This window comes from Vanessa tameamea, chromosome 10 (genome assembly GCF_037043105.1).
Source record: "Vanessa tameamea isolate UH-Manoa-2023 chromosome 10, ilVanTame1 primary haplotype, whole genome shotgun sequence".
Taxonomy (NCBI): Eukaryota; Metazoa; Arthropoda; class Insecta; order Lepidoptera; family Nymphalidae; genus Vanessa; species Vanessa tameamea.
This window is the reverse complement of record NC_087318.1, coordinates 6,577,018-6,600,548: the sequence shown is the minus strand read 5'-3', so window position 1 is coordinate 6,600,548 and position 23,531 is coordinate 6,577,018. Positions and strand designations below refer to the sequence as shown.

General features: G+C 30.2%; 2 protein-coding genes across 2 annotated transcripts; one reads left to right on the top strand and one right to left on the bottom strand.

Annotated features, from left to right (window-relative positions):
• Positions 1 to 1,127: 1,127 nt before the first annotated feature.
• On the bottom strand, positions 1,128 to 2,508 carry LOC113398298 (uncharacterized). The gene is made up of 4 exons (XM_064216008.1): positions 2,473 to 2,508; positions 2,207 to 2,359; positions 1,648 to 1,788; positions 1,128 to 1,559 (listed from the first exon to the last, which is right to left on the bottom strand). The coding sequence occupies exons 1-4, from the start codon at positions 2,506 to 2,508 to the stop codon at positions 1,401 to 1,403; spliced, it is 489 nt and encodes a 162-aa protein (XP_064072078.1). The 3' UTR covers positions 1,128 to 1,400.
• A 5,745-nt stretch (positions 2,509 to 8,253) lies between these two features.
• On the top strand, positions 8,254 to 19,426 carry LOC113400081 (uncharacterized). The gene is made up of 18 exons (XM_026639513.2): positions 8,254 to 8,268; positions 8,367 to 8,670; positions 10,330 to 10,592; positions 10,664 to 10,868; positions 11,163 to 11,336; positions 11,626 to 11,755; positions 12,395 to 12,529; positions 13,155 to 13,294; positions 13,632 to 13,780; positions 14,535 to 14,690; positions 14,955 to 15,085; positions 15,372 to 15,548; positions 16,560 to 16,710; positions 17,607 to 17,753; positions 17,846 to 17,952; positions 18,383 to 18,500; positions 18,907 to 19,092; positions 19,301 to 19,426. Exons 1-18 carry the CDS (start codon positions 8,254 to 8,256, stop codon positions 19,424 to 19,426), a joined length of 2,814 nt encoding a protein of 937 aa, XP_026495298.2.
• The last annotated feature ends 4,105 nt before the right edge of the window (positions 19,427 to 23,531 follow it).

Sequence of the window (23,531 nt, the reverse complement as noted above, 5' to 3'; positions counted from 1 at the left end):
TGTGAAACTAGAATCTGTCTCCAATTTTATTGGCTTAATTAATTCAATATATAAACATTTGAATGATTATTAGTTTTTAATGAGTATTAATATCAGTAGATCTATTATGTAAAACTCGAAACTCTTTAACAGACCACGCTCGTAAAATGTTAGAAAGTTATTATATGCAACGTTGACTACAATTCCAACATTCAAAGGCATACGCATCAAAATAACGTATAACAATTCTAAGGCGTTTTCAACATTTCACAAAAAAGTTTTTATTTTCTATTCTTACAGAATAGCACTGATTTATTTTTATTCATTTTTATCGCATTCTTAGGGAAAAGGATAAGAATCCGTATCCGTATGTAACTAAATAGAAACGAGTGAAGTTTGACACATTGTGAAATAAGTGATCTATATAAATGAATCCTATTTTTGTACAACTACTTCATTTTACTTTTAATCAAATTTTATTATTTGCGAATGTAAATGAAAACATACATATTTTATAAAAAAAGACTTATTAAATGTAGAAAATAAATCAATTCAAATAATGACGTTAGTACGAAGACTATAAAACTTGTTATACTTAGTTCTTGTCTCCAAAGTATGAATACATAATACGTTAATAAACAAATCTCCTGATTTTAAATTGCAATAATGATTAAAAACCTTAACTGAAATTAACTTTGATAAAAAATACAAAGGCTGTGTATGCGTCAACCTTAATATCAAATACATGAAAAAATGTTTAAATGTGAGAATATATTATTAATTTTCTAACAGACATTGAAATTGTACCCACCTCTACTAAATGCGAACTAGAATGTTTATTTGGAAAAAAGTAGACACAATTAGGGTTCTATTCCAGCATCATTTTATAGAGTGCTATTAACAGTAATTGTTAGAATTAATATACACCACAACGTATGTATCTTTATGTATAAGCTATTAGAATTTTAATATTTCACGAATTATTTACTTAGTATAAACCAGAAAAAACTTATCATTGTATAACATCAGTATAAATACAATCAATATTAAGACTCGAGAGTATTCAAAGATTTTAAAACTAAAAATTGGTAATTAATTGGAAACTTTGAACAAATTGGTATTTATTTATACCTGTTATAAAAAGAATAAAATAAAATAAAGTGCGAGTATTATATTGTCTCCAGCACAAACAATTTTTACAAAATTTAAGTTCAATACTTACCACAAAAGGTAAATAGTACAAGATATAGTCAAACAAAAACTTGTAAAAATATTGTTTTCCAATTAAAATATAAGCTATTTTAGTCTTAAAATTAGAATAAAAATATTATATTTAGCGAAATAATTAAAACTATAGTATATTGTTGCTTCATATTCGTTTATTTTTCATTACAAAATTTTTATAATTCCTCTAGATAACTTTAAGTTTTCTTTGAAAATCTATCAATAACAATCATGCACAAAATATTTCCATTTTTAGAAGTAATAACAGTCTTTAACAGGTATTCTCCATAGAAAAAAGACGATCCCAAAAAAGTGGCACTAATTTCTTTCAAATTAAGATAAACATAATAAGAGCCCTGAAAATGAAACCGATATACTTATGAAACTATAAAAATAAATTATGTAAAAAAAAAAATTTAAGTATTTATTTAATGTGCGACTTACCTTATTAACAACGCAGTTAGGAGTTTTAAACACAACTTTAATGACACCACCGAATGAAAAGTGCTTGCAAGGATCTGTTACTTTATACGTCCATAGTACACTTTTAGTATTACTCTTCAACGAATAAACCGTTATTTTGATCTGTAAAATACATTTCGCTTAATTGTTAAAGATTAACATTATGATTATCGCTTAAACGCCAATGATTCTGTTCACAATATCTAGACAATAATTGTTATTATTATTTCATTGAATATAAAAATCATAAGCGACTAATAATATATGTAGATTTTCCTAGCTTGTCATTTTAGCGTAACCTGGAAAAACACGGAGTGATGACAAAGGATTGGATAAAAAATGTAAATTTTCGTTATCATATATTCCACGTTTTTTATAAAAAATCATCTAATTTGTGCGGCTCGAAATCCGTCGTAACAACTTATTAAATTATAAAATCTCAAATAAATATCTATTATATGTCACTATACATAATAATACAACTGGGATAATAATTTAATATTAAGTTAGCAAAGCAATAGACGCTTAATGACATACTCACATCTTCAATTTTAGTCTCTTCTAAATAAGTAATATTAAAATAAGCAATCAGATTATCACCTATCTCAGTCAAATTTGTGAACACTGAAGTAGAATTATGTGATCTAGGTCCTCTACACAACTCATATTTAGCCCAGTTTAAATCGTATGGACCCTGAAAGTAAAAATAAGATATTTACTTCGAAAACTGAAACTTTACACATTTTTTACGTTTTGTTAAGTGTACGAAACAGTTTTTATAAAATATATATATGAGTGCTTACTTACAAAATTATTGAAATCCTTTGCAAATAAATTTAACATGGTCCCTGTTGAAAACAACAATACCAAACAGGTGACACTTAGGGCTGTGCGCATGATGTTGAAATGAGATTATAACGAGATCATTTATTTCGCCACATCACTGATTATGTTTATTTTTTACTAATGTTATTTTAATGCTTTAACTACATCGAGTGCATAAATGTGCCATTGATCGGGTTCGTTACTTACAAATTATTATTATTATGTTCCGCATCCAATTTTATTATTATCTACTTATTCAGGTTAAATATATCTATTTTATGTAAATATAGCGTTTGTTATTGCATATACAAACATTTGCAATCGCGATCTTGTGATTTATAAAAATAATTTTGATGTTCATATATCAATTTACAAATATAATAATTAATCACGGAAAAGATTTTTTTTTTTTTCAAAATAGTTATTGGTGTTTAAATTAGACACGAAAATATAGCAGTGTATGGAGAAGTCACAGAATCCAATTATATTCAATTCTAATCAAATCATTAGAGAGTTTTCTCGATCTATTGATCACAATGGATTAATACTAAAAAAAAAATTACATAAAATAATTCAATTCTGGCTAAGACATCCTTTTCTCACAAGGAGATGCCCAAATGGCTCGATATCGACTTCAGAGTATTTATTTACCGTAAAATAAGAAAAAAACTAAGTTTATTTATAAAGTCACTTTAATATATTGTATTATTATAATTATATTATAATTATTTTATATAAAATATTTATAAATAATTATTAAAGATTGTATAGCTTTTAGCTATTGAGTTATATTCAATCACAGAATTATATAAATGTAATTAATACTTTTTGGTTTGACATTTTTATAATAAAAGTAGAAGAAAAATATTTGTAACAAAAACTGGAAAAATAAATATTGTAAACTATATTAAATATTGTTAATTATTTGACGTTCCTATTTACTTGAAGCTCTTATTTAATTCAGCTTTTATTTATTTTTAATACTTTTAATTATTTTTTTTTTGTTCATTGTGTATTATACACTAAACACTGCCATTTTGAGGTTTAAATATTTTTAAAGTGACATAAATAAGATAATAAGATCTTGCTTGACAATATTAGTGCTATAATTCAAATAGAGCAACATACATTTTCCAATGAACTCTAATTGTACACGATTTATCATTAATTAGACTGTTACAACATGTTTACAATAACTTAAACAAGCATTTTAGTTAGTCGAGCTAGTTCTCCTAATTAACCGTTAGGGCATTAGCAGCACTATCACTAAAAGTGTTTGCAAAATTTTAGTATGGATCTTGAAAGATTGGATCCAAATAAACAAACGATATAGTCGAACATAAACTTCTAAAAATTTTGTTCTCAGCTTAAAGCGAGTACTTAAATTATTCTAATGCTAAATATCCATAAAAAAAATAGAAATGTACTTTGTTCCTGTAGACCAGTGATTCCCAAAGTGGTCCAGGTGGACACCCAGGGGTCCACGGGAGACTTGCTGGGGGTCTACGTAGGCGTGAGTAAAAAATGGGGGTCCATAAGATGTTAATGGGGGTCCACGAAAATTTATCTACTTTTGATAGTAAAGAGCAAAAATGTAAGCATAATTTTTAGAAGGGCCTACGTACATTGTTTTAAGTACCAAAGTAAGCAGATAATATTTTAATAAGGCAAGCGACTATTACTTGTCCAAACTTGCGTATTCGATATTACGTACAATTTCGTGTACAGACTTGCAAAGCGCTATCCGCCCGACAATGCTTAATGCTTGTTCAGACATGAACTTGATCACCACTATAAATACTTGATGCCAAAGGTACCTTTTTTTATCGTCATCAGTTTGAGAGAATCACTAACAAATTCATAGATTTTAATTGCTGAAATACTCGTAGGGTTACTAAGGATAGAATTAAAAGCACCAATATTAAACAAATTTAAATTTAGTTCATATTTTAGCGTTTCTCTCAAACTGTGGTTACGGACACATGCCAATAGGTGGTCTACGAGAAAAATAAGAGGGAACTACTGCTGTAGACTTTTTGAATCGTCAGTATACAGGATTATATTAAGTTTAAAGCTACTACTGGCTTTGGTAAAAAACTTAGTGGTTACTATTTACTTTACTCCTGAAGGATGTTTTGACTTTGCGGAGTCGGAAACTTGACTATAATCTTATCTTTACTTCTCGTGTTTATAGAACGATTATCACTGTTTCTATCATAATAATGTTTTGAGAATATACATAATATTGTAGTAAATATATGGTGATACAGTTGTTAGTATTCCTACTATGATAAGAACATCCCAAAGATACTCTCGAGCTCTAGCAATATAAATAGACCGAACAAACCTTATTTGTAAAATGAAAACAGATTCAATATTTATATTGTTACGCCAAAGTAATATGTCGGGCATAATACAATGAATAATCAAAATATTTTAATTAAAAATCAAAATCAAGCTTTTTCAACAGTTTTAGCTGAGAAGCTGAATCTTCCTGTTAGTGTCAATAAGATCTCACCGAAGTTTAAAATCTAAAGTGATTTTTAAATTAACATCACATTCCTATTTACTTGGTGGTAGGGTGTTGTGATCCGTCTGTGTCGATAACCACTCATCATATATTTTACCGCCCAGCAGTATTGTTAGTATTATTGTGTTCCGATTTAAGCCTGTGTAACTACATGCCCAAGGGACATAACATCGTAGCTGCTAAGGTTGTCGGCGCATTGGTGATGTAAAGAATGGTTAATATTTCTTACAGCGTTTGTATCTATGGGCGGTGGTGAGTACTTAACATCAGGTGGCCCATTCCGCCGCCCACCTACCTATATCATAAAAAAAACTGCACTACTGTTTAATGTTATATTAAGCAAAATTAATTTAATTTTGCTTTGAACCTATTTGAAACTATTTTTCATTGCAATCCAATCCAAAATCAGTAATAACGCATTGTGTTTTAATTAATATTTTTAACGGTCAAGTTTCATGACCATTTCAGTACCATCAGCAAACAACGCAACATCACAAATACCTTTAATGTAGAAAGGATGATCCTTAAGATACGTAGATAAAAAATATTATATGTATGAGGAAGCATAATTAAAACTAGAATATAGTGTTTATTGATATTCTTTTATTTTTCATTATAAAATTAATATCAAATCTGCAGGAAAAACGTAAAGTTACGATTCCTTTGTAAATCTATTAGTAACAATATCGCAAAATATTCCATTTGAAGAACTAATGATAGTTTTTAACGAGAATTCTCCGTAGCAAAGACAATCCTAAAAATGCATTTGTTATTTCTTCAGAGAAGCGCAATAAGAACCCTGAAAATGAAACCAATACACTCATTAACTTAGAAAACGAATGAAATAAGTGTATACTTGTAATAAATGTATTACAAGTTTACTAATGTATACTACATTCTCATAATTGCTGTAATGTACCAGTGTACATTACAGTAATTATTTGATTTAAGCACTATGGTAATGTTATGGTAATGATGCGAAGAGTTTGTAAGGATCATTTCCTTCATATGTCCATAATACGTTTTTAGTATTACTCTTCAATGAATAAAGGGTTTATTATATTATCATCTATAAAATATATTTCACTAAATGATTAAATGGCAAATTAAATGATTATGGCTGTTATCGAAGCCTCAACGCCAATGTTCAGCTTAATAAACCCCAACAACAAATCCTACTTCTTCATTGATATAAAAAAAAGTATAACACTATTAATATAAATGTGAAGATTTGTTTGAGGTGTTTGTTTCTCATTTTAGTGTAACTTAAATTAACACGCATTAGTAATAAATATTCGTTATTTTTTTTTTATTTATTCACTAACGAAAGTTCGACTTCTGTATTTTCTGATTCGTGTATTTCGAAATAACGTGTTACAAGACGTTTATTTATTTGATATTTTATCACAATCTCTATGAACTTCATATTTAACTTGTATATCACTAGGATAATCGTTTTATATAGATATGACACAACTAAAGAGTTGAGGTGGCCCAGTGGGATAGACAGCGTGAATCTTAACCGGTGATTGGAAATTGAAATCAAACGCTACTGAAGTAGTAGTAGTAGTAGTGGTATATGGTAAAGAAATACTTCCTGAAATTCACTTGCCTCTTCAATGGTAACTCCTTCTAAATAAGTAAAATTAAAATAACAAAACACATGCCCTAGATCTAACTCATATTTAACCCAGCTTAAATCGTATGAACCCTGATGGACTTCGAAAACTTCACTTTTCTGTATTACAAAACAGCTTAAAAGATATATGAGAGCTTAAAAGCTTGATATTTGATATACATACAAAATTATTAGAAACCTATACTGTTACCCTACCCTACCCTATATTATTGAAAACAACAATACGAAACAGGTGACACTTATTGCTGTGTATATGATGTTGAAATTAGATTATAACGAGATCCATTTTAATACTTGCCTAACTAAATTTAAATACTTGTCTAATAATTTTAACAAAAGCCATTTTAATACTATAAATGCACCTACATATAAATGTACCATCCATATAATAATAATTTATAAGTAATGAACCCGCATTATTATTATTACGTTCAGTCCATATATTTGTAATAATTAGTTACTTTTTATTACATATTAGTTTACATTAATTTATTTCGCGCAAGCGTACATAAAAATCTCATCTCGATTGGGCGCTACCGATAAAAATGCCTCACGCAGCTCTCGCAGCCCACTGTGGGACAAAAGTGTCACAGGACTACTCAGGACAATATCTTTTTCGCACTAATATCTTAAGCGACTAGATGCATAACCTATTATAAATCTAAACATAAAGACGCGCCCCTCCACGTTAAATTATTTTCGGCGTGCGTTAGTATGAGTGAGTGACGTTCGTGCTTACAAGATGTCTGCTTATGTGAGAGGACAAAGAGAAAAAACAACAAAAAATTATGCAAATAAGATTGTTTATTAAAAGACCCGTGAAAATGTCTTTCGGTAGGATTTTAGACATTTCAGCAATTACCTTGTAACACATAAGAACAATTTATAGATAAGAATAGAAAAATACACTCGATTAAAAGCATTATTAAAGTACTTGTAAATAATCTGTACTCTTTCGCCTCATCAACCAATTTAAACAAATCCTCTGAAAAGTTAATTAATATAATCATATTTTATAACGGGAACTACTTTTGCTATTTTCCATTTGAAGATAATTTCCCTATCGAATCGCACAACAGGTCCCTGAATGTGAACATCTAAATGGGCCACCTAATATTATCACCGCTACGAATATACATTAGTACTATATGCAAAAAAATATTTCTAACATAACGCATAGAATATAAGATGTTATGTCCTTCTTATCTGTAAATAATAGTTATAAGGTAAATTATATTATACTAATCCTTCAAAGCGAAGTACAGAAAAGTATGTTTAGCGATGTTAAGTTGATTACACTTCTTATTCTAAACCCATGACTCCGACTTACTAGTATGTAGTATATATTAAAATGAAAACAACTTTTTCAGATATATACATATTCTTGGTTATCAAATTTTTAGATAAAATAATATTTTTTATAAGAAGATATTAGAAAATTACCTCATTTTCGATATAAAAGCTTGTTTGACTAGGATGTTTATTTCGTAGTTATTGGATACTCTTTAAACGAAATTAATGTAGTAACTGTCAAACATACTTTAAATAAGTGTGTTTATGTTAAATATTAAAAGTCAGTAAAATAATTTCCGAAATGAGGAAATCGAAGGTTGGTAAATTATTAAATGTTGATTATTTAATTTGTACTTAGATAATATTCCATTAATAAACAATAAGAAATAAAACATAATATGTTTTGCATAACAGAACCGATCGGAGGCATCTATAAGAACAGTCAAGTCAGAAACACAATATAAAGAAGAAATTTACGTGCCACCGCTTGACGTTCTAAGTATTAGCATCCTAGACTTGAGAGTTCCTGACGAGGATCCTAAACCGTATACATTGAAGATTACATTCTTTGATCAATTGCTATTGTCAAGTGTGGTCATGTCTTCTAATAGCAGACAGGAGAAAGACACCAATAAATCAATCCTTGCTGAAGGATATATGAATTACGATCCGTCAGATTATGAAAAAATGTGCTTGTTTGTCAATCACCCTCTAACTAGTATGTATCTTTGTATATTGCTTATCTTCTAGGCACCATGTGAACCATTAGCATAAAAGTTAAATGCATGTTTCATATACATATTTGTGCCAACACACAAACATGATTTTGTTTCATGGAGACGGTTTTTATACAATAAACTCTGTTGTAACTTGCCGCTCGATATTTTGGGAGCAGATCAATTTCAATATCCATCAACAAAGCGCCATGACAATTTATTAATAATATACACGGATATCAAGTAGGATAACATCTGCCGGGTTTTTAAGGATAGGATTGTGAGGATAAATATTGAATATTTCTTTATCTCGAATGCATTACATTACGCCTACACCATTGTCCCGATGGAGTTCAACATTGTACATTTGTTGCTGATATTCGTGCATAGAGTCATTATCGTTCAGTATACAGCGCGCAAGTTGTAAGTACTATCTTACAAAAATATTGAAAGAAGTTTTACAACGATACTTAGTTTCGTATGAAAATATACAGTATAACCATAAATTGATGTTGGTTAACCGGCTTTTTCATACATTTAATATTTTATTTGTATGTAAAAATGATTATTAGAATATCAGGAAATATTTATTAAAGCGATGAAAGAAGACAATTTCTACGTAATTGTAAACGTATAAAATGTTTAACTGCTAGTCATGATATAAACAATAATCACTTATCGATAATTTTATTTATTTATTTTTCCAGTGAAGATTTCACCCACAAAAAGCACTGAATCTATCATTGAAACTGTAAGTTCAATGGGACAATCTCAGTCAACGACTCACTCAACTTCATTCAATGCCAATCAAGAAACAAACAAAACCAGCATTTTATCTAAACAGGAGTCATTTTCAGATATTTATTGCTGTAACATAGACATACTGCCAATATTTATCGGTATGGTTAAAATATTCCTGTAGAAAATATATTCCATTCCATTATTAAATCTTCAATTATCTAAATAATATTATCTTAATATTAAATGAGCAATTATTTTATAGATACATATAAATTTATTTCGTGTACATCAATAAACGGCTCTGAAGATTTGGATTTCCTTTTTAGACATTAAGATAAGGTTATCTAAATAAATGTCTTTCCTGAAAAGAACTATGTTTTGGCTAATAATAATATTTGTTTAGTACCTACTATATTATAATAAGCAAACTAAAGGTGTTTTTAATACTAACATATATATATTTTACCATATTAACTGTCATTAATTGGTCCAATAGCTAGCTTATAAGGCTGATTATCCTAAGATCTAATAAAAGTTGTTATTAAGTATTTCTGTCAAGCAATTCTCAGTAACATCTTACGCTTACGTCGTAAAAAGCATGTGCATGTTGCATGAAACCGTTGGTACTGTGCTTCAAATTTTTTCTTACGTATCGGTTGGTGAAACCAATAGAAAAATGAGTGTATCTATGTTTACGCATACTCGTGTGCAATATCATATCTCCTGCTTAGTTCGTTAGTCTCCAATCTCCATTAAGTATGTGTATTGGGGCTGCATCAGTCAAGAGAATATAAACATGATTTTATACAAATAATTTATTTAGTCACTTTTGTCACTAGTAATATAAAAAATCATATAAGTTTAAATTAATTAACAGCTACAACAGTTTAGGCTACTTCTAATTTAGTTATACTTTTTAGATACAAATGACATGATCATCAAAAAACGCATGGAATCTATGATACCACCATCAGTCTTACTCGCTAAAAGTTGGGATAATTTTCCAAAAATTACGTTAAAATTGAATATTATAAGAAACGAAGAAAATCATATACATCATAAAAAATTTAGAAATCCAAACTATTTTAAATTTACTCTCGTGGGATGTTACAACTTTTTAATTCCTTTTAAAAGCAGTATAACTTATACAGCGGCAACAAAATTACCAGTGTCGAATGAAATGGTAACTGTTCATTCAGTTCATTATTTAACTTTATTTATATTTTCCAATTAATGATTTTCATGTCCACCTAGCACAGTTCAGTCTTCACATTTGATAATGGCTATATAGCCCCAGAGCGATTTGAATATATGTCTTTTTATCCACACTGGGAGAGTCTAAGGCTTCAAGACGAACGATTTACGAAAGGAGATCTAAAACTTCAATGTGACTTGAAAGAATTCCAAAATGTACAAAATATCGATTTGGAATATTACCTAAATGACTCATCAAAACAGCGTACGTGTTATCATGTTGTTTTCTATTTTAAAAAATATTCGTTATCCTTTGTTTAATTAATTATTCTTAGGCAAACTAGGAAAAACCCACCTCATAATACACCTTGCCCATAGTCACTAGCACTGTATCAAATGTTTCTATAAAAAATATTTACAAATATTATTTAATTTGCACTACCAATTAAGAATTGATCATAAGCAGATAAAGTAGTAATTATGAAGCTTAACAGAATCTAATTAAATAAATAAAAAGTTCATTACACCTAGATACTTAACTTTATACAAGCTTTTTCAGTCAGCACAGTTTGGGCCTCATTCCACCGAACGTTATTACTTAAGGACTCTGAACAATGGCTCTCTAATTACATACGCCAATACAAATGGCCATTAGAAGTGCAAATGTATGAGGAAGGCCAAGGATACAGTTTTATGGGCTTCATCGACCTATTCAAATTGCTCTATCCGGGAGGTAAATATTTTTCACAAAAATGCTAGAAGAAAATAATAGATTATGACGTTTACAAAAATAACTGATGTATCTTTATTCAACACCATTATATAAACTATAAAGACTAAAATAACACACATAACTATAAATAAATTCACAATAAAACGTAACAATAAAAATATCTGATTTGGATGAATAATATTTTTGCTATGAGTAAATAACTGGAAATAAAATAATGTATACCTATGTCTTAAGAATAATTATACTCAATTATGTTGATTACTGATTATATTCACATTATCAATTATAGAAAAAACTACTAGAATAGTCGTACCGTTACAATGGTTCGACGCAGAGAGCCTGATGGAGAAATGTGGTTGTGAACCCCTACTCACGCCTACTGAATTAATTCAATCTCCTAACCATCAAAAAGTTATCAGGTTAGGTGAATAAATTATTAATTAAATTTAAATGTAAAACAAACGGTACATATAATGTATTATCATTGTAATTAAATCCTAACCGAATCCTGACTTCAGCCTGGCACAGGATATATTAAAACACAGTGAACAATTGTATAGAATGTCCGGAAGTGTAAGTACACTCTCTACATCTTTACTCTCGTAGTCCGATGGCAAAGTAATCCTACAGGACCGAAGAGAGATTGGTTGCAGAACCAACGGCTTTAGGTGATTTTCAAAAAAGAGATTAACTCTGCTGACTTCCTAATTTCATCTGCTACGAATTGAAAACAAAAGTGACAACAGTAGCAAATAACTGTTCTAACTATTATTATAAATGCAATAGTGAGTTTGTTTATTACGCTTTCACGTTTTAACTACTCGACTAATCATCATGAAATTTCGCAAATTTATTGACTTTTAATACTTGCCTTCCCTTCCGGGGTCACACATGGATGTATCCATAAACGGAAACTAGTTATTGTGTATAAACCTGTTTTAGTCTAAAGGTTTCCTGACGATTTTCATACCTATCAATTATCGGCCTAAACTTGCATCACTAGAATCAGGAATTAATAGTCTTCGAAAGTAATTTTAGTAAATGTTTTCTTCTTTTAGTAATGTAACAGAATTTTCATCTGTCACCAACGAAATACTACCAACCGGTAGCGATGGCAGCTGTGCGTTTGCTATAATCGAAGTGACAATGGCGCGACCTTTTAAAAAGCCTATTATACCACCACATATAACACAGTAAATATTTTACAAAACATATTTAGACGATGATGACGATTCGCAAGAGACTAACAGGACATAATGTTATAAAGCACAAGTTGTAGATGGGTCAGATGGTCGGAAATTGCAAATACCAAGCCTCAAAATGTTGAAAATTGAAATTTAAAGTCAATAAACTTTTTATTACTTCAACCCAGGGCAAGACCAAAGACCTCAAGATATTCTTCTGTGTCATATAATACAGCTTAATATTATAATTTAGTAAAACGAATACACCCATTCAATCAAAGAAAATCTTAAAATATTTATAGAATTTCACTAAACTTTTCATTTATAATACAGTAGAACCCTCAATTATGCGAACATTTAATTACGAACGCGTAATTGGAAAATTAAGAATTGACAAGTCTATAAAAAATAATAATATCGAATTAGAATTTGACTTTTTTTAGTACAAACTTTTATATTTTAATACGAATGTCAAATGGTAATAGACTGTATTGTTTTTACGTGAAAAAGTATTGTTTTTGTTCGAACTTGTCTCAAAGTACCCACATTTCGATCATCCGAACTAGTCTCAGTTCAAATTAGTTCGGATAATCGAGGTTCTACTGTAGACAAATTACCAGTATAACATCAACAGATCGGAAATAAATGAAATGGCGACTGACCTAGAGTTGTTACCGATAAAACGAGAGTGTTCTGGACGAGGTCAACTCGAGCGGGATTGGCAAGCGATGATATCAAATGCGGCTAAATCGCTACTACATGTTCCTTACTATGGTAAATTGATTTTTGCGTCAATATAATGGTAAACATTTTGATCAAGTTTAATAAATTTAAGAATAAATTGTCAAAAGGAGGCTGATGACATTTGATAATATTCAGATGGTATGATACAAGGTATGATGGAATTCCTTGGAGAACGACTCTAAATTTATTTATTATTTACTTTTTCAATTTAATTTCAAATAACTTCAAATAATATAAAATTTTGTATATCGACTTACAACTGTGTAATGGCTTCATATATTATTATAATGAAGGCATAAAACTTATTTGACCCTGAATTCAAGTGCTCCGTCCGTTTCGTATCAAAAACTTTATGCATTTTTATAAGGTTCAGCAGATATTTGTGCCATTATCAGACAACTGAGCACTTCACGAACGCGTGTGGAACTTTTCACGTCCTTCTGGCAAGAAGCTGCCATATACGTCAACAACAATTTTGTTGTCAGCGATTTCCTGCGATCCAACGACACTTACGAAGTATAACTTATTTACTAAGTTATTTATTGCAAGCATTATTTTAACTAGTTCTGCAAGTAAAATAAAGTAAAAAAATATCGTGTATATAATAGTGCCAATAATAGCTACAATAATAATAATAGTATCAATATATGTAACATAGATAAGGAACACTCAGTATCTGTATTGATAGTTTGTCACACGTTCGTTTGAAATATCATTACTTACAATTCTATAACCAACAACCGTTTATTTTTGACACAGGGTAATTCTATTAACAATTTGACAGTTTATCTCAATGGAATCTAAACGTAATCGTTGCCGTTCAGCCGAATTCCGATCTTACAAACACAACGATCTAGATGCGGTTAAAGTCTCAAAATTAGTTCGGAATATAAGAGATCGTATCGAATCTGATTTAAATAAGTAAAATCGGTCCTCGGTTAATATTAAGTTGAGGTTAATTTTTGTAAGGAAAACGAAGTTGGATAGAAATAGAATCGGAAACGAATCATTACCCTTATTAGAAGAATTGGCGCCCTGGCTCTAATATAACGTACAAATTGTTAACAATTTCTATCAGTTTCACCAAAACGATTTATGCAGTAAAATAGATTCTCATATTATTACTATAGATAATTACAATTTTTTCTGTGGCAACTAATTAAAATTCATTACGAATAGTTGTTTTTGTTACCAAAGATTTAGAAAACAATCGTTATTTATATGACAGTTCCGAATAAATCTTATTCATTTATTACTTGACTTACAAAAGGAGATGCTAATGATAGCCCATTCTTGTCTGATGAAAATTACGTACGAAACTCTCAATGAAATTGATGACACACAAGAAATAAACCCAACTCTGAGAGCCGCCAGACAGTCGCGACAACTTCAGGACTTACCTCATGCTATGGAACTTTATTTACAGGCAAGTATCTTTTATAAAGGGTAAATAGTATATTATTTATCCAACCATGTTCATTATAAGAAGCAAAACTTTTCAGTGAGACCTAGCTAGTAAATTGTCAGCTGAGATATTATTTCAATAACAAATTATTATACGTAATAAATAACAAGATAATTTTACTAAATCTGAAATTCCCTCTCAAATATATATGTTTTTAATTTATATTTTATATGGAACATCTAATCCCTTGGCTCTGTTATTGTTGGTTAACTAGTATGTGTTCAGTTGGTAGTGGAAAGACCCCGGGAAGCAGATAATTGGCGTGAACTAGCCACATGCCTCAGAGACATTGACGAGGACTGGGCTGACGTCTGTATTAATAAATCGCTTTTGCTAAATCCACGGCATCCCTTAAGGTAATATATTATTATTTTTAGAAATGTTCAAAAAATATTTGAGTCTTGTGTTATATACTCTCATATACTGTGTATAGGATATGCTCTGATTTTGTCTGTATTGACATGAAATTCGGACTTAGTCCACAAGATGTAACAAAAATATTTCATACATCGTCTTGCTATATGTATTGCTCACATTAAATACAATTACTAAATAAGTAGGATAGGTTTTAATTCGTCTTAAAATTTAGGGTTTTTTTGGTCAATCTGTGTATAAAATCATTTATTTGGCTATATATTACAGTCTCCTATCAAAAGGCTCTATGGTTTTTGATAAAGATCCGGACGCAGCTGAGCCATTCTTTGTAGCCTTACTGGCATTTTATCCGTTTTATCCAACCTTATGGATAGCTGCCAACGCGTATTACCTTCACAGGGAACTGTTTGATATGGCTCAGCAAATCATGGAACAAATAAAAAGGTAAGAAAATAGTTGTAGGCTGTTTATTATATATTTAAAAGTATTTCTTATTTACTTATCATCTCGAATCTATTATTAATTTTATTTACAAGTAAATTATTATTTCATTATGTTATTCTTAAACGACTCGACTGCCTCGTTGGTCTAGCGGCTAGGTATAAGGTCGCAGTCCTGGGTTCCAACCCCAGGTTCGATCATTAAAAAGTTAAATAGTTGTTCTGTCGATAAATTCTCAGCAATAGCCCGGAGTCAGGGAGTTGGAAGTTGGATGTATGTACACTAGGGTGCCTCGAAAAGCACCTGCGCTTAAACTCTTTCTGGAGATAGGCTACCGTGTTCATCAATACGGCGCAATTTAATACTTAAAAATGTTTAAGATAGTTGATCAGTTTTAAATATTTTTAACATTAAATTTCTACATTTATGTATAATTAAAATAAATGTCATATCCGCTTGTCACAATTGAGTAAATATGTGTTTCACGGTTTTAAAAATGCTATTAAAATCCATTGAATAGTTTAAATCTATCAAAATTTGTTGTGCTATAGTGTTACTTTTAAAATCTTAGCATGAAAACATTTACATAATTTATTTAAAATAAATATTATTAGCATCCAGCAGCTTATTTTCTATAAAATATCGAATACTTTAAAATCCATACACCTCTTGTATGTCCAGCCTATTTATCTATCTATCTATCTATCTATCAGAAAAAATGTGATTTTTTCATGTTCATCATGTCCACCCTGGAACTACAATATATAACAATAACGTTTACGTTTAAATTCTTGAAGTGGATACAGAATAGAGTACAGTCTATTCAAATTTTATTTCAAATAAAATGATTTATTTCTTCTTCATAGAAGAGGAGGGCTTTGCTTGGACCCAGGTCCAGCCATTTACGGCTCGTATATAAATAATAATTGTAATTCCTTATTAGTGTACTAGTGACATACAACTATATTTGATATGTGTATAATAGAAATATATACATTAAATATAGTTAATTAGGACAAGAGCGGAAGGACTGTCAGGGGAGATGAGATACTCTCGTGCTTGGGAACGAGAACTCGGAGACTGGTGGGACCACACACCCTTACTACCTGGCACCAGCTTATATTACGACGCGGCCGATCTACTTCTAAGAATTCGAGCTATTTCTGTAAGTTGCATTGAATTATTGCTAATGTGTTCGCGCGTATAGTAAAAACAATTATTAATAATTTAAAACATATAAAAATTACGCGCGTATATTAATAGAAGTTCATTTACTTCTATGTAGTTTAATTTAAGATTCCTTGCTTGTATTGGAATATAAACTCGAATCTAAACTTTGCTATCTAATTATTCATTTGCTGCGTAATAGAAGCGTAAATAGCGCAATGGCTGGCGCGGGCCGCCAAGCGATGTAAAAAGTCGCAGCAACGTTCATTATCCCTTGGGCTATTATCTCACCCTCTCCTAACAGAAGTGATAAGCTTAAAAGGAGAGGTAAAAAGGAATATATGTAATTCCTTAATTAATTTGGGCCATTGCATCAATTCTTATAAAAAAAAATAAGACAACACTTATTCGTTACGTTATTACGTTGCGTATACAATTTTAAATAAAAAACATTGAATGAAAATAAAACAGAAAAGATTTTAATACTTTTGTAAATATATTCATTCATTCAAAATTTAATTTAGGCATATGAACAGTTCAGCAGCCTACATAGTAAGTGATCACCCTCACCAACCACGAGAAGTTAATCATAGGATCTGAGATATTATATTCGTTGTAAATATAACGACACATTAAAACTGGTATATGATGTTGTTAACCACCTATATAATATCGGTATCTTTAATTACGCTCTGACCTGTACCACCCCATCCATTTCACTTCAGTGGGCCAATCATACAGTCAATTTATTTTGTAAAAAACCTATCGATGTTTGCCATAATATAGTATTTTAAAAATTATATTGAATAAAAACAAAACGTACACGATGTACCAAATATACGTTATAAAAATTCATCGTAGAAGATTAGCAATAATGTGTTGTTATTAAAACAGCTAGCTGAGGTCTGCATAGCTACTGCTCTATCGGAAACTGGCGAATCTCCTGTATATTATCACATGGTCGCGCTATGCTGTCGATTAAGAGGACAGATTGAAGATGCTTTATGCCATCTAAAGCAAGGAATCGAAAAATTTGGTGAAGTATGGCAAACCCAAGTTTGAATCCGCAGTCCTCGCTTACATATTCTGGGCTATCTTAGGTCTTTAGTGTATGTATTAAATCTTGTCCATAGATAAGTTATTTGAGGAGCCTTGAAGGTGAGTGCTATCATAAGATGAAAAATATAGTTCCGTCCATAGCATCGTTCAAAAAAGCTGGCAGCTATAGTAGCCCTTACATGTAAGTCTAGTTTAACTTTTTTGTCTACTTTAAATTTCTAATGTTACAAAGTAATGTCAACGTATACCTATTGAAAATAATATACAAATTATTATACCTACATTCGATAGATACAGTTTTCGAAGGGAATAGTCGATTTGAACCTAGTTTAATTTTCATTTGTATTCTTCTCTTGAATAGCATGAAAATAATCAATAAATCAAGATTAAATGCAATTTTCTTGGACAATGAATACCAATTACTTAATTTAACACATTAATAAAATTTTCAAATGACTAAATAATAATAATTAATGTCTCTTTTATTTCATTTTTATAGTCATCCATATTTAAATGGAGGAATCATGAATAAAGTCAATCCTTTTATTTAAAATTATATTAAGTCGTGCACATACATTTTGCTTACTTATTTCTGTATTTTTTTTATGTAGCGCCTTACTCTCTCTGCCCCGATATGACCATCAGCGAACTCGTTCGATACTCTCGGACGTTGTTCGTCGTCATCCAAGTGCCTATGCTTGGATCGCATTGGCTGAGGATTGGTTAATGGTAAGACAATCTACACATTTTTTTCTAAGCCAAAATTATTTACAAAAAACATCATACGAAAAGTGACCGAAAAATTTATCTTATTGTTTACTTTATATTTAAGTGGGGTCTTCACTGTACAAAATAATTTGCATTAATAAAATTATATTCTGACACGTAATCAGTTAAGCTCATATATCAATCACTATCACGCGCCTAATCAACGATAGGGTTTTGGCGGAAAACGAACCCACTAACAACACAACAACAGCATTCCAGCAGAGTAGTCGTAAAAGTTGCCAAATCCTTTTTAATCTATAATAATATTATAAATACGAAATAATTCTGTCTATCTATGGTGATAAACGGACAAACGACAACATAGTACAACAGATTAAGTGATAATTAGACTATATTTAAAAAATAGCGCAGTTCTTCCGGAGAAGGAGATGCAGAAGTAAGAAAAGACCAGCGAACAGCAACCTCAAATGCTGCTAACTGCGCGGCTAGAGCGCTCAATTGCGACCGTCGCGCGGGGCGCGCCTGGGCATTGCTGGCTACCCTGCTCTCACCGAGCACAAGGCGACAGTACTGCAGAGTTATGGCATCTGCGGTAAATCTACTTTTAACATTGATAGGATCTACACTATCATATACAACATAATAGCAGACCTAGTTTGGAAAACAGGGCGAGATTACATATTATAACAAAAAATGTTATAATGTTATAAAAGCGGATGTTGTTAAGGTTAGGTTACGTACTACAGATTATATAATATATTACATTTAAATAATAATAATATAAAGTTTGTATTTTTCAGTGTGATTACAAGAAACCAATAGAAGAACTTAGAAAATCTTTGGGAGAGCAAAAATCGTTTTGTTTTCGCATCGGTAAAGTTCTACAAGAGTGTCGTTGTGAAATGTGTATAAATCTTGCTATTTGATTTTACTCAATTAATTAAGATTTATTAATAAAATGTATCTCTTATTCAATATATATTTGTTTCTAATATATTTTTAATATTGCGTATCTACTAAAGCTTTTAGATTTTTTTCTGAAACACACAGGTTTCTCGTTTCAACGATATTTTCATCATTTTAGTTAATCCAAATACCAAAAAAATGCCACTTGGATCAAGATCTAACCGATAAAGGGCTAGGGCTGTCGGTACTAACATAATACGAAGCTTCCATAGGAATCTTAATAAGATTCGTAGTTCAGAAAAATCATAAAAATACCAGTTTTATACTAAGCGGTTAGAAAGGGTATAAGCAATCCTAACTACACAGATAAACTTCGTCAGTTTAAAAACGGTTTAATTACATAACGCTAGTCCCTGAGAGTTGCAATTCGACTAACTATAAAAATTCAGGATATTTTACAACCTCTTACAAAATGCATTGTAATGACTTAGCGAAAGTAAAAACTGTCTTGCAGTTGTTCACGTCCACGCCACTCCATTGTCCATTTTATAAAGAACTATGCGTCGTAGACAGGAAGTTAAATAAATTTATAGTATCATATTTAATTAAATAAACTATTCATTCATCCTTTTGCATTAATAAGCCATATATTAACAGCTATACCATTTCTCAGTATTTCTAGTTAGAAAAGTGCAGTTTTAACATTTATTATTTAATCTGCTCCGTTAGAGTATCTAGTATAATATAGTAAGTTGCCACAAAACGTACGGGATGTAAATTCTAATAGAAAATATCGTAGAGAAACTCAGTAATTACTTTTTCAATTAAATTTATTTATTAATTATACCTATACCTACTGTATGAAAACTTCTTTTGTATAATTAAAATTGCTTTAATTATTTATTAAAAAGTCACGCTTAACCGTATATTTAATTTTTTCTCTAATCTGATAATTTTTTTAATTTTTAAAACTATATACTTATTCTTTTTCCACAGATAATAAAATCTTAGGTTGGGTCAAAAGTTAATAAAAATAATTAACGTTCGATTCCAGCAGACCTGAATAATTATTGGTTCGAAATATAAAGCAAATAGTATTTCAAACAATAATATTACAAATTATTATCATTTGCTTAATAATTACTACTTTGCTTTTTTTTTCATGTATTCGAACCGAAGCATATTCTTTTTAATATTTACAACCGTGAAATAAAACAAAATTTAAAAATAAATAAATTTTATGAATTTATTTCTAGCGTTTCATGGCCTTTTCTAGTATCAAATCCAGGCTACGGCAATTTTGGAGGCATATGTCGGTCGTGGGGTGGAGTTGGTTCGGCATCTGGCGGAGGTGGGCTCGGCAGCTGCGCCAACTTCTGAGTCATCCAAATCAGGAAATAAACGAACAGTCCCATGCCCGAAATCCTGTCCGCAGAGGATTTTATGAAGTTAAAAGAACAATTTAAACATTTATAATTTAAAATGTTTAAAGGTGGAATCGATTGAAACATAAACAATGAGTACATTAATGCATGTATGTTATCAACTGATTATTTTAATTCAAGGTTCGTCAACAGCTGGTAATACCACAAACGAATAGCAAAAATAATTTAACGTAGGTTAATTAATAAGCTATACCATCAGTGCGGATTTCTAATTAGACCACCTATTCTACAGTTTTTTAGATAATTAATGATCATTATATATATCTATGCATGCACAACTCCATTAAATATTTGATGCCCTTTATTTAACAAGCGTTTATTGTGATTTTAATGAAATATTCCTAATTTCTATATAGGCGGATTTGCTATACCCTCGATTTGTTTCTAGAGGACAGATATTTTTGATCCAAGAAAAGAACAAAAAAGAAAAGATTTTATCGCCGCTAATATATTTTAGATCGAACACTGCCCTGGTATTGTTTCTTTTAGATTTAATATTACTTTTTTAAATTTTGCTAATGTAATAATTGTATTTAGATACTTAGATAAAATTAAATAAAAACGTAATAATTAGTTATTTCTGCAACATAACACATATGTGTATTGCGAAAAGGAGTGGTTGACCGTAGATGTCTTCTTAATTAAGATTTTTTTTAACGGTAGGTGGTTTGCGGACTCGTATAATGCAGGAGGTATCATCCTCTGTCATTCTACCACAGACCATAAATACTTGGTACCACAGTGTTCTAAATTCCAAAATTCGAATAATGATGAATTTACAACATGCTACCTGATGCTAAGTTTATAGGTTCTGTAAAATTTATGGTAATTTAAAAATTTTGAAAGAAAATGATGTCAATAATACTTGCAAACTTGGTTAAAATTCCTTACTAAAATGCAGCTAGTACGTAAATAATTTATCATAGAAAGAATGAAAAAAAAATTAGATTATAAAAAAACTTACATGCCCAACATTTCTTAAGAATAGCCACGCACGTTTGCAACTCCTTTCTGTTCATGACAATTAAAAATCGAGTGAAACTTGTTTATTAATTTTCAAAGAAACCAATAACAAACTTATTGTTGAATACACAAACATGCAGTGGAATGTAAACATTGTCCATCACGTTTCATAATCGATACCAATTTTAAATATTTCGTTATATAACTCTTTATTTTCATATAACATCTTCTTTAAAAAAAAAAAAATTTTATATCTGTGATTCAACATAAACTTATTTTGTAGACCCTTATATTATACCTTATACCCATTCGAACGAATCGGGACGGATAGTTGCTAATAAATAAGATTATGATGAAACTTTGGTGAGGTGTTCTACGTACGTCATCGAAGGTCCTGTCCTAAAAACACCTTTTGTTTTTTTGTATATTTGTTCTTTAATATAATCGTTTTTTTGCAGTAGACCCTATAATCGGAACATGTAGCTAATAAAATAATACGTAGTTTAAGATATTTCATTTTGAAAAATCATTTTCAATGATACCCCGTCAATGATACTATTCCATCCGTCAATATTGTTGATAAAAATAAATACTTGCAGATTCCTCTCAGTACCATACACATGCAGACGAAACGGTATAGGGTTTTAGATAGGTCGTAGATAGTTTCATTGTAACGACTTGTAGATCAAAGATACAATAGTGCTTATAGAGTCTACATAGACAAAGTAAAAGTTGAATCCATTTATCTATTTAACTGAAAAAAAATGTAAGATTATATCAAAAATAAAACGAATTCATTTCTAGACGCAGATTTTACAGTATTACTACAATAAAGCATTATTATGTATTTATTAAAGCTGCGTATTTAGAATTTATTTAATAATTAACCATATATATTTTATACTATAATTGTCAAATCTGTATGGGTCTGATGAGTAAAACTAATTTTTAAAAGGTTTCGGAATATTATTATATATAGGTATAATTATTATATATTAATATTAATAAGCTAAGTTTATTTTCAATTGCACATGTATACTTATCCTTCCTTGCCCAGATAAGATATTGTGTGAAACCAGTTTATTAAAGAAAACGTAGAAAACTAGGGAGGTAGACAAAAGCAACAGAACCGACTTACAACTTGCTTTTCGTCTAAATCATTCAATTCAATACGTCAAATGTGGATCAATTAGAAAATAGATGTTTTCATACAAGTAGTCATTTTTCTTCATTTTTGGTCATTAATATACTTTTTTTTTAATATTGTAGGGTTTGATGTTTTAAATTTTTTCAACTATACAATGGTTTCACACACACACCTCAAATTAGTTAGTTTATGTTTTATTTTTTTAAATAGGGTATTGAAGAAATCTATGAAAGGAAGCAATTGCTTTGTGATAAGGTTGTTGTGTTCCGGTTTGAACGGAATATGAGCCAGTCTACGGGCACAAGGAACATAACATCTCAGTTCCCAATATTGGTGGTGCATTGGCTAGGTAAGGAAAGGTTACATTTTATGGCGCCAATGTGTCAATCGGCTGTCAATGCCAAGTGGTTACCACTTTTGATTTCGTGATAAGGTTGCCCATTTGACGGTACGCAGACTTTTGCATTTAAAAAAACTTATAATTCTTATAATTACTTCGTGCACTTCAATCAGGGTCACGTCGAGATGTCATCAGAATTGAGTAGTGAAGTGGTCGACCAGTGGATATTC

What these genes read in the sequence shown, in the direction of transcription:
- LOC113400081 (XM_026639513.2), top strand. An exon ending in ATACCACCACATATAACACA is followed by an intron (nt 12,530 to 13,154) that starts GTAAATATTTTA and finishes TAACATCAACAG; the next exon opens with ATCGGAAATAAATGAAATGG. An exon ending in AATCCACGGCATCCCTTAAG is followed by an intron (nt 15,086 to 15,371) that starts GTAATATATTAT and finishes TATATATTACAG; the next exon opens with TCTCCTATCAAAAGGCTCTA.
- LOC113398298 (XM_064216008.1), bottom strand. Translation starts at nt 2,508, where the DNA reads ATGTTAAATTTATTTGCAAAGGATTTCAATAATTTT. An exon ending in CAAAGGATTTCAATAATTTT is followed by an intron (nt 2,360 to 2,472) that starts GTAAGTAAGCAC and finishes TTTTACTTTCAG; the next exon opens with GGTCCATACGATTTAAACTG. An exon ending in AAGAGACTAAAATTGAAGAT is followed by an intron (nt 1,789 to 2,206) that starts GTGAGTATGTCA and finishes TGTATTTTACAG; the next exon opens with ATCAAAATAACGGTTTATTC.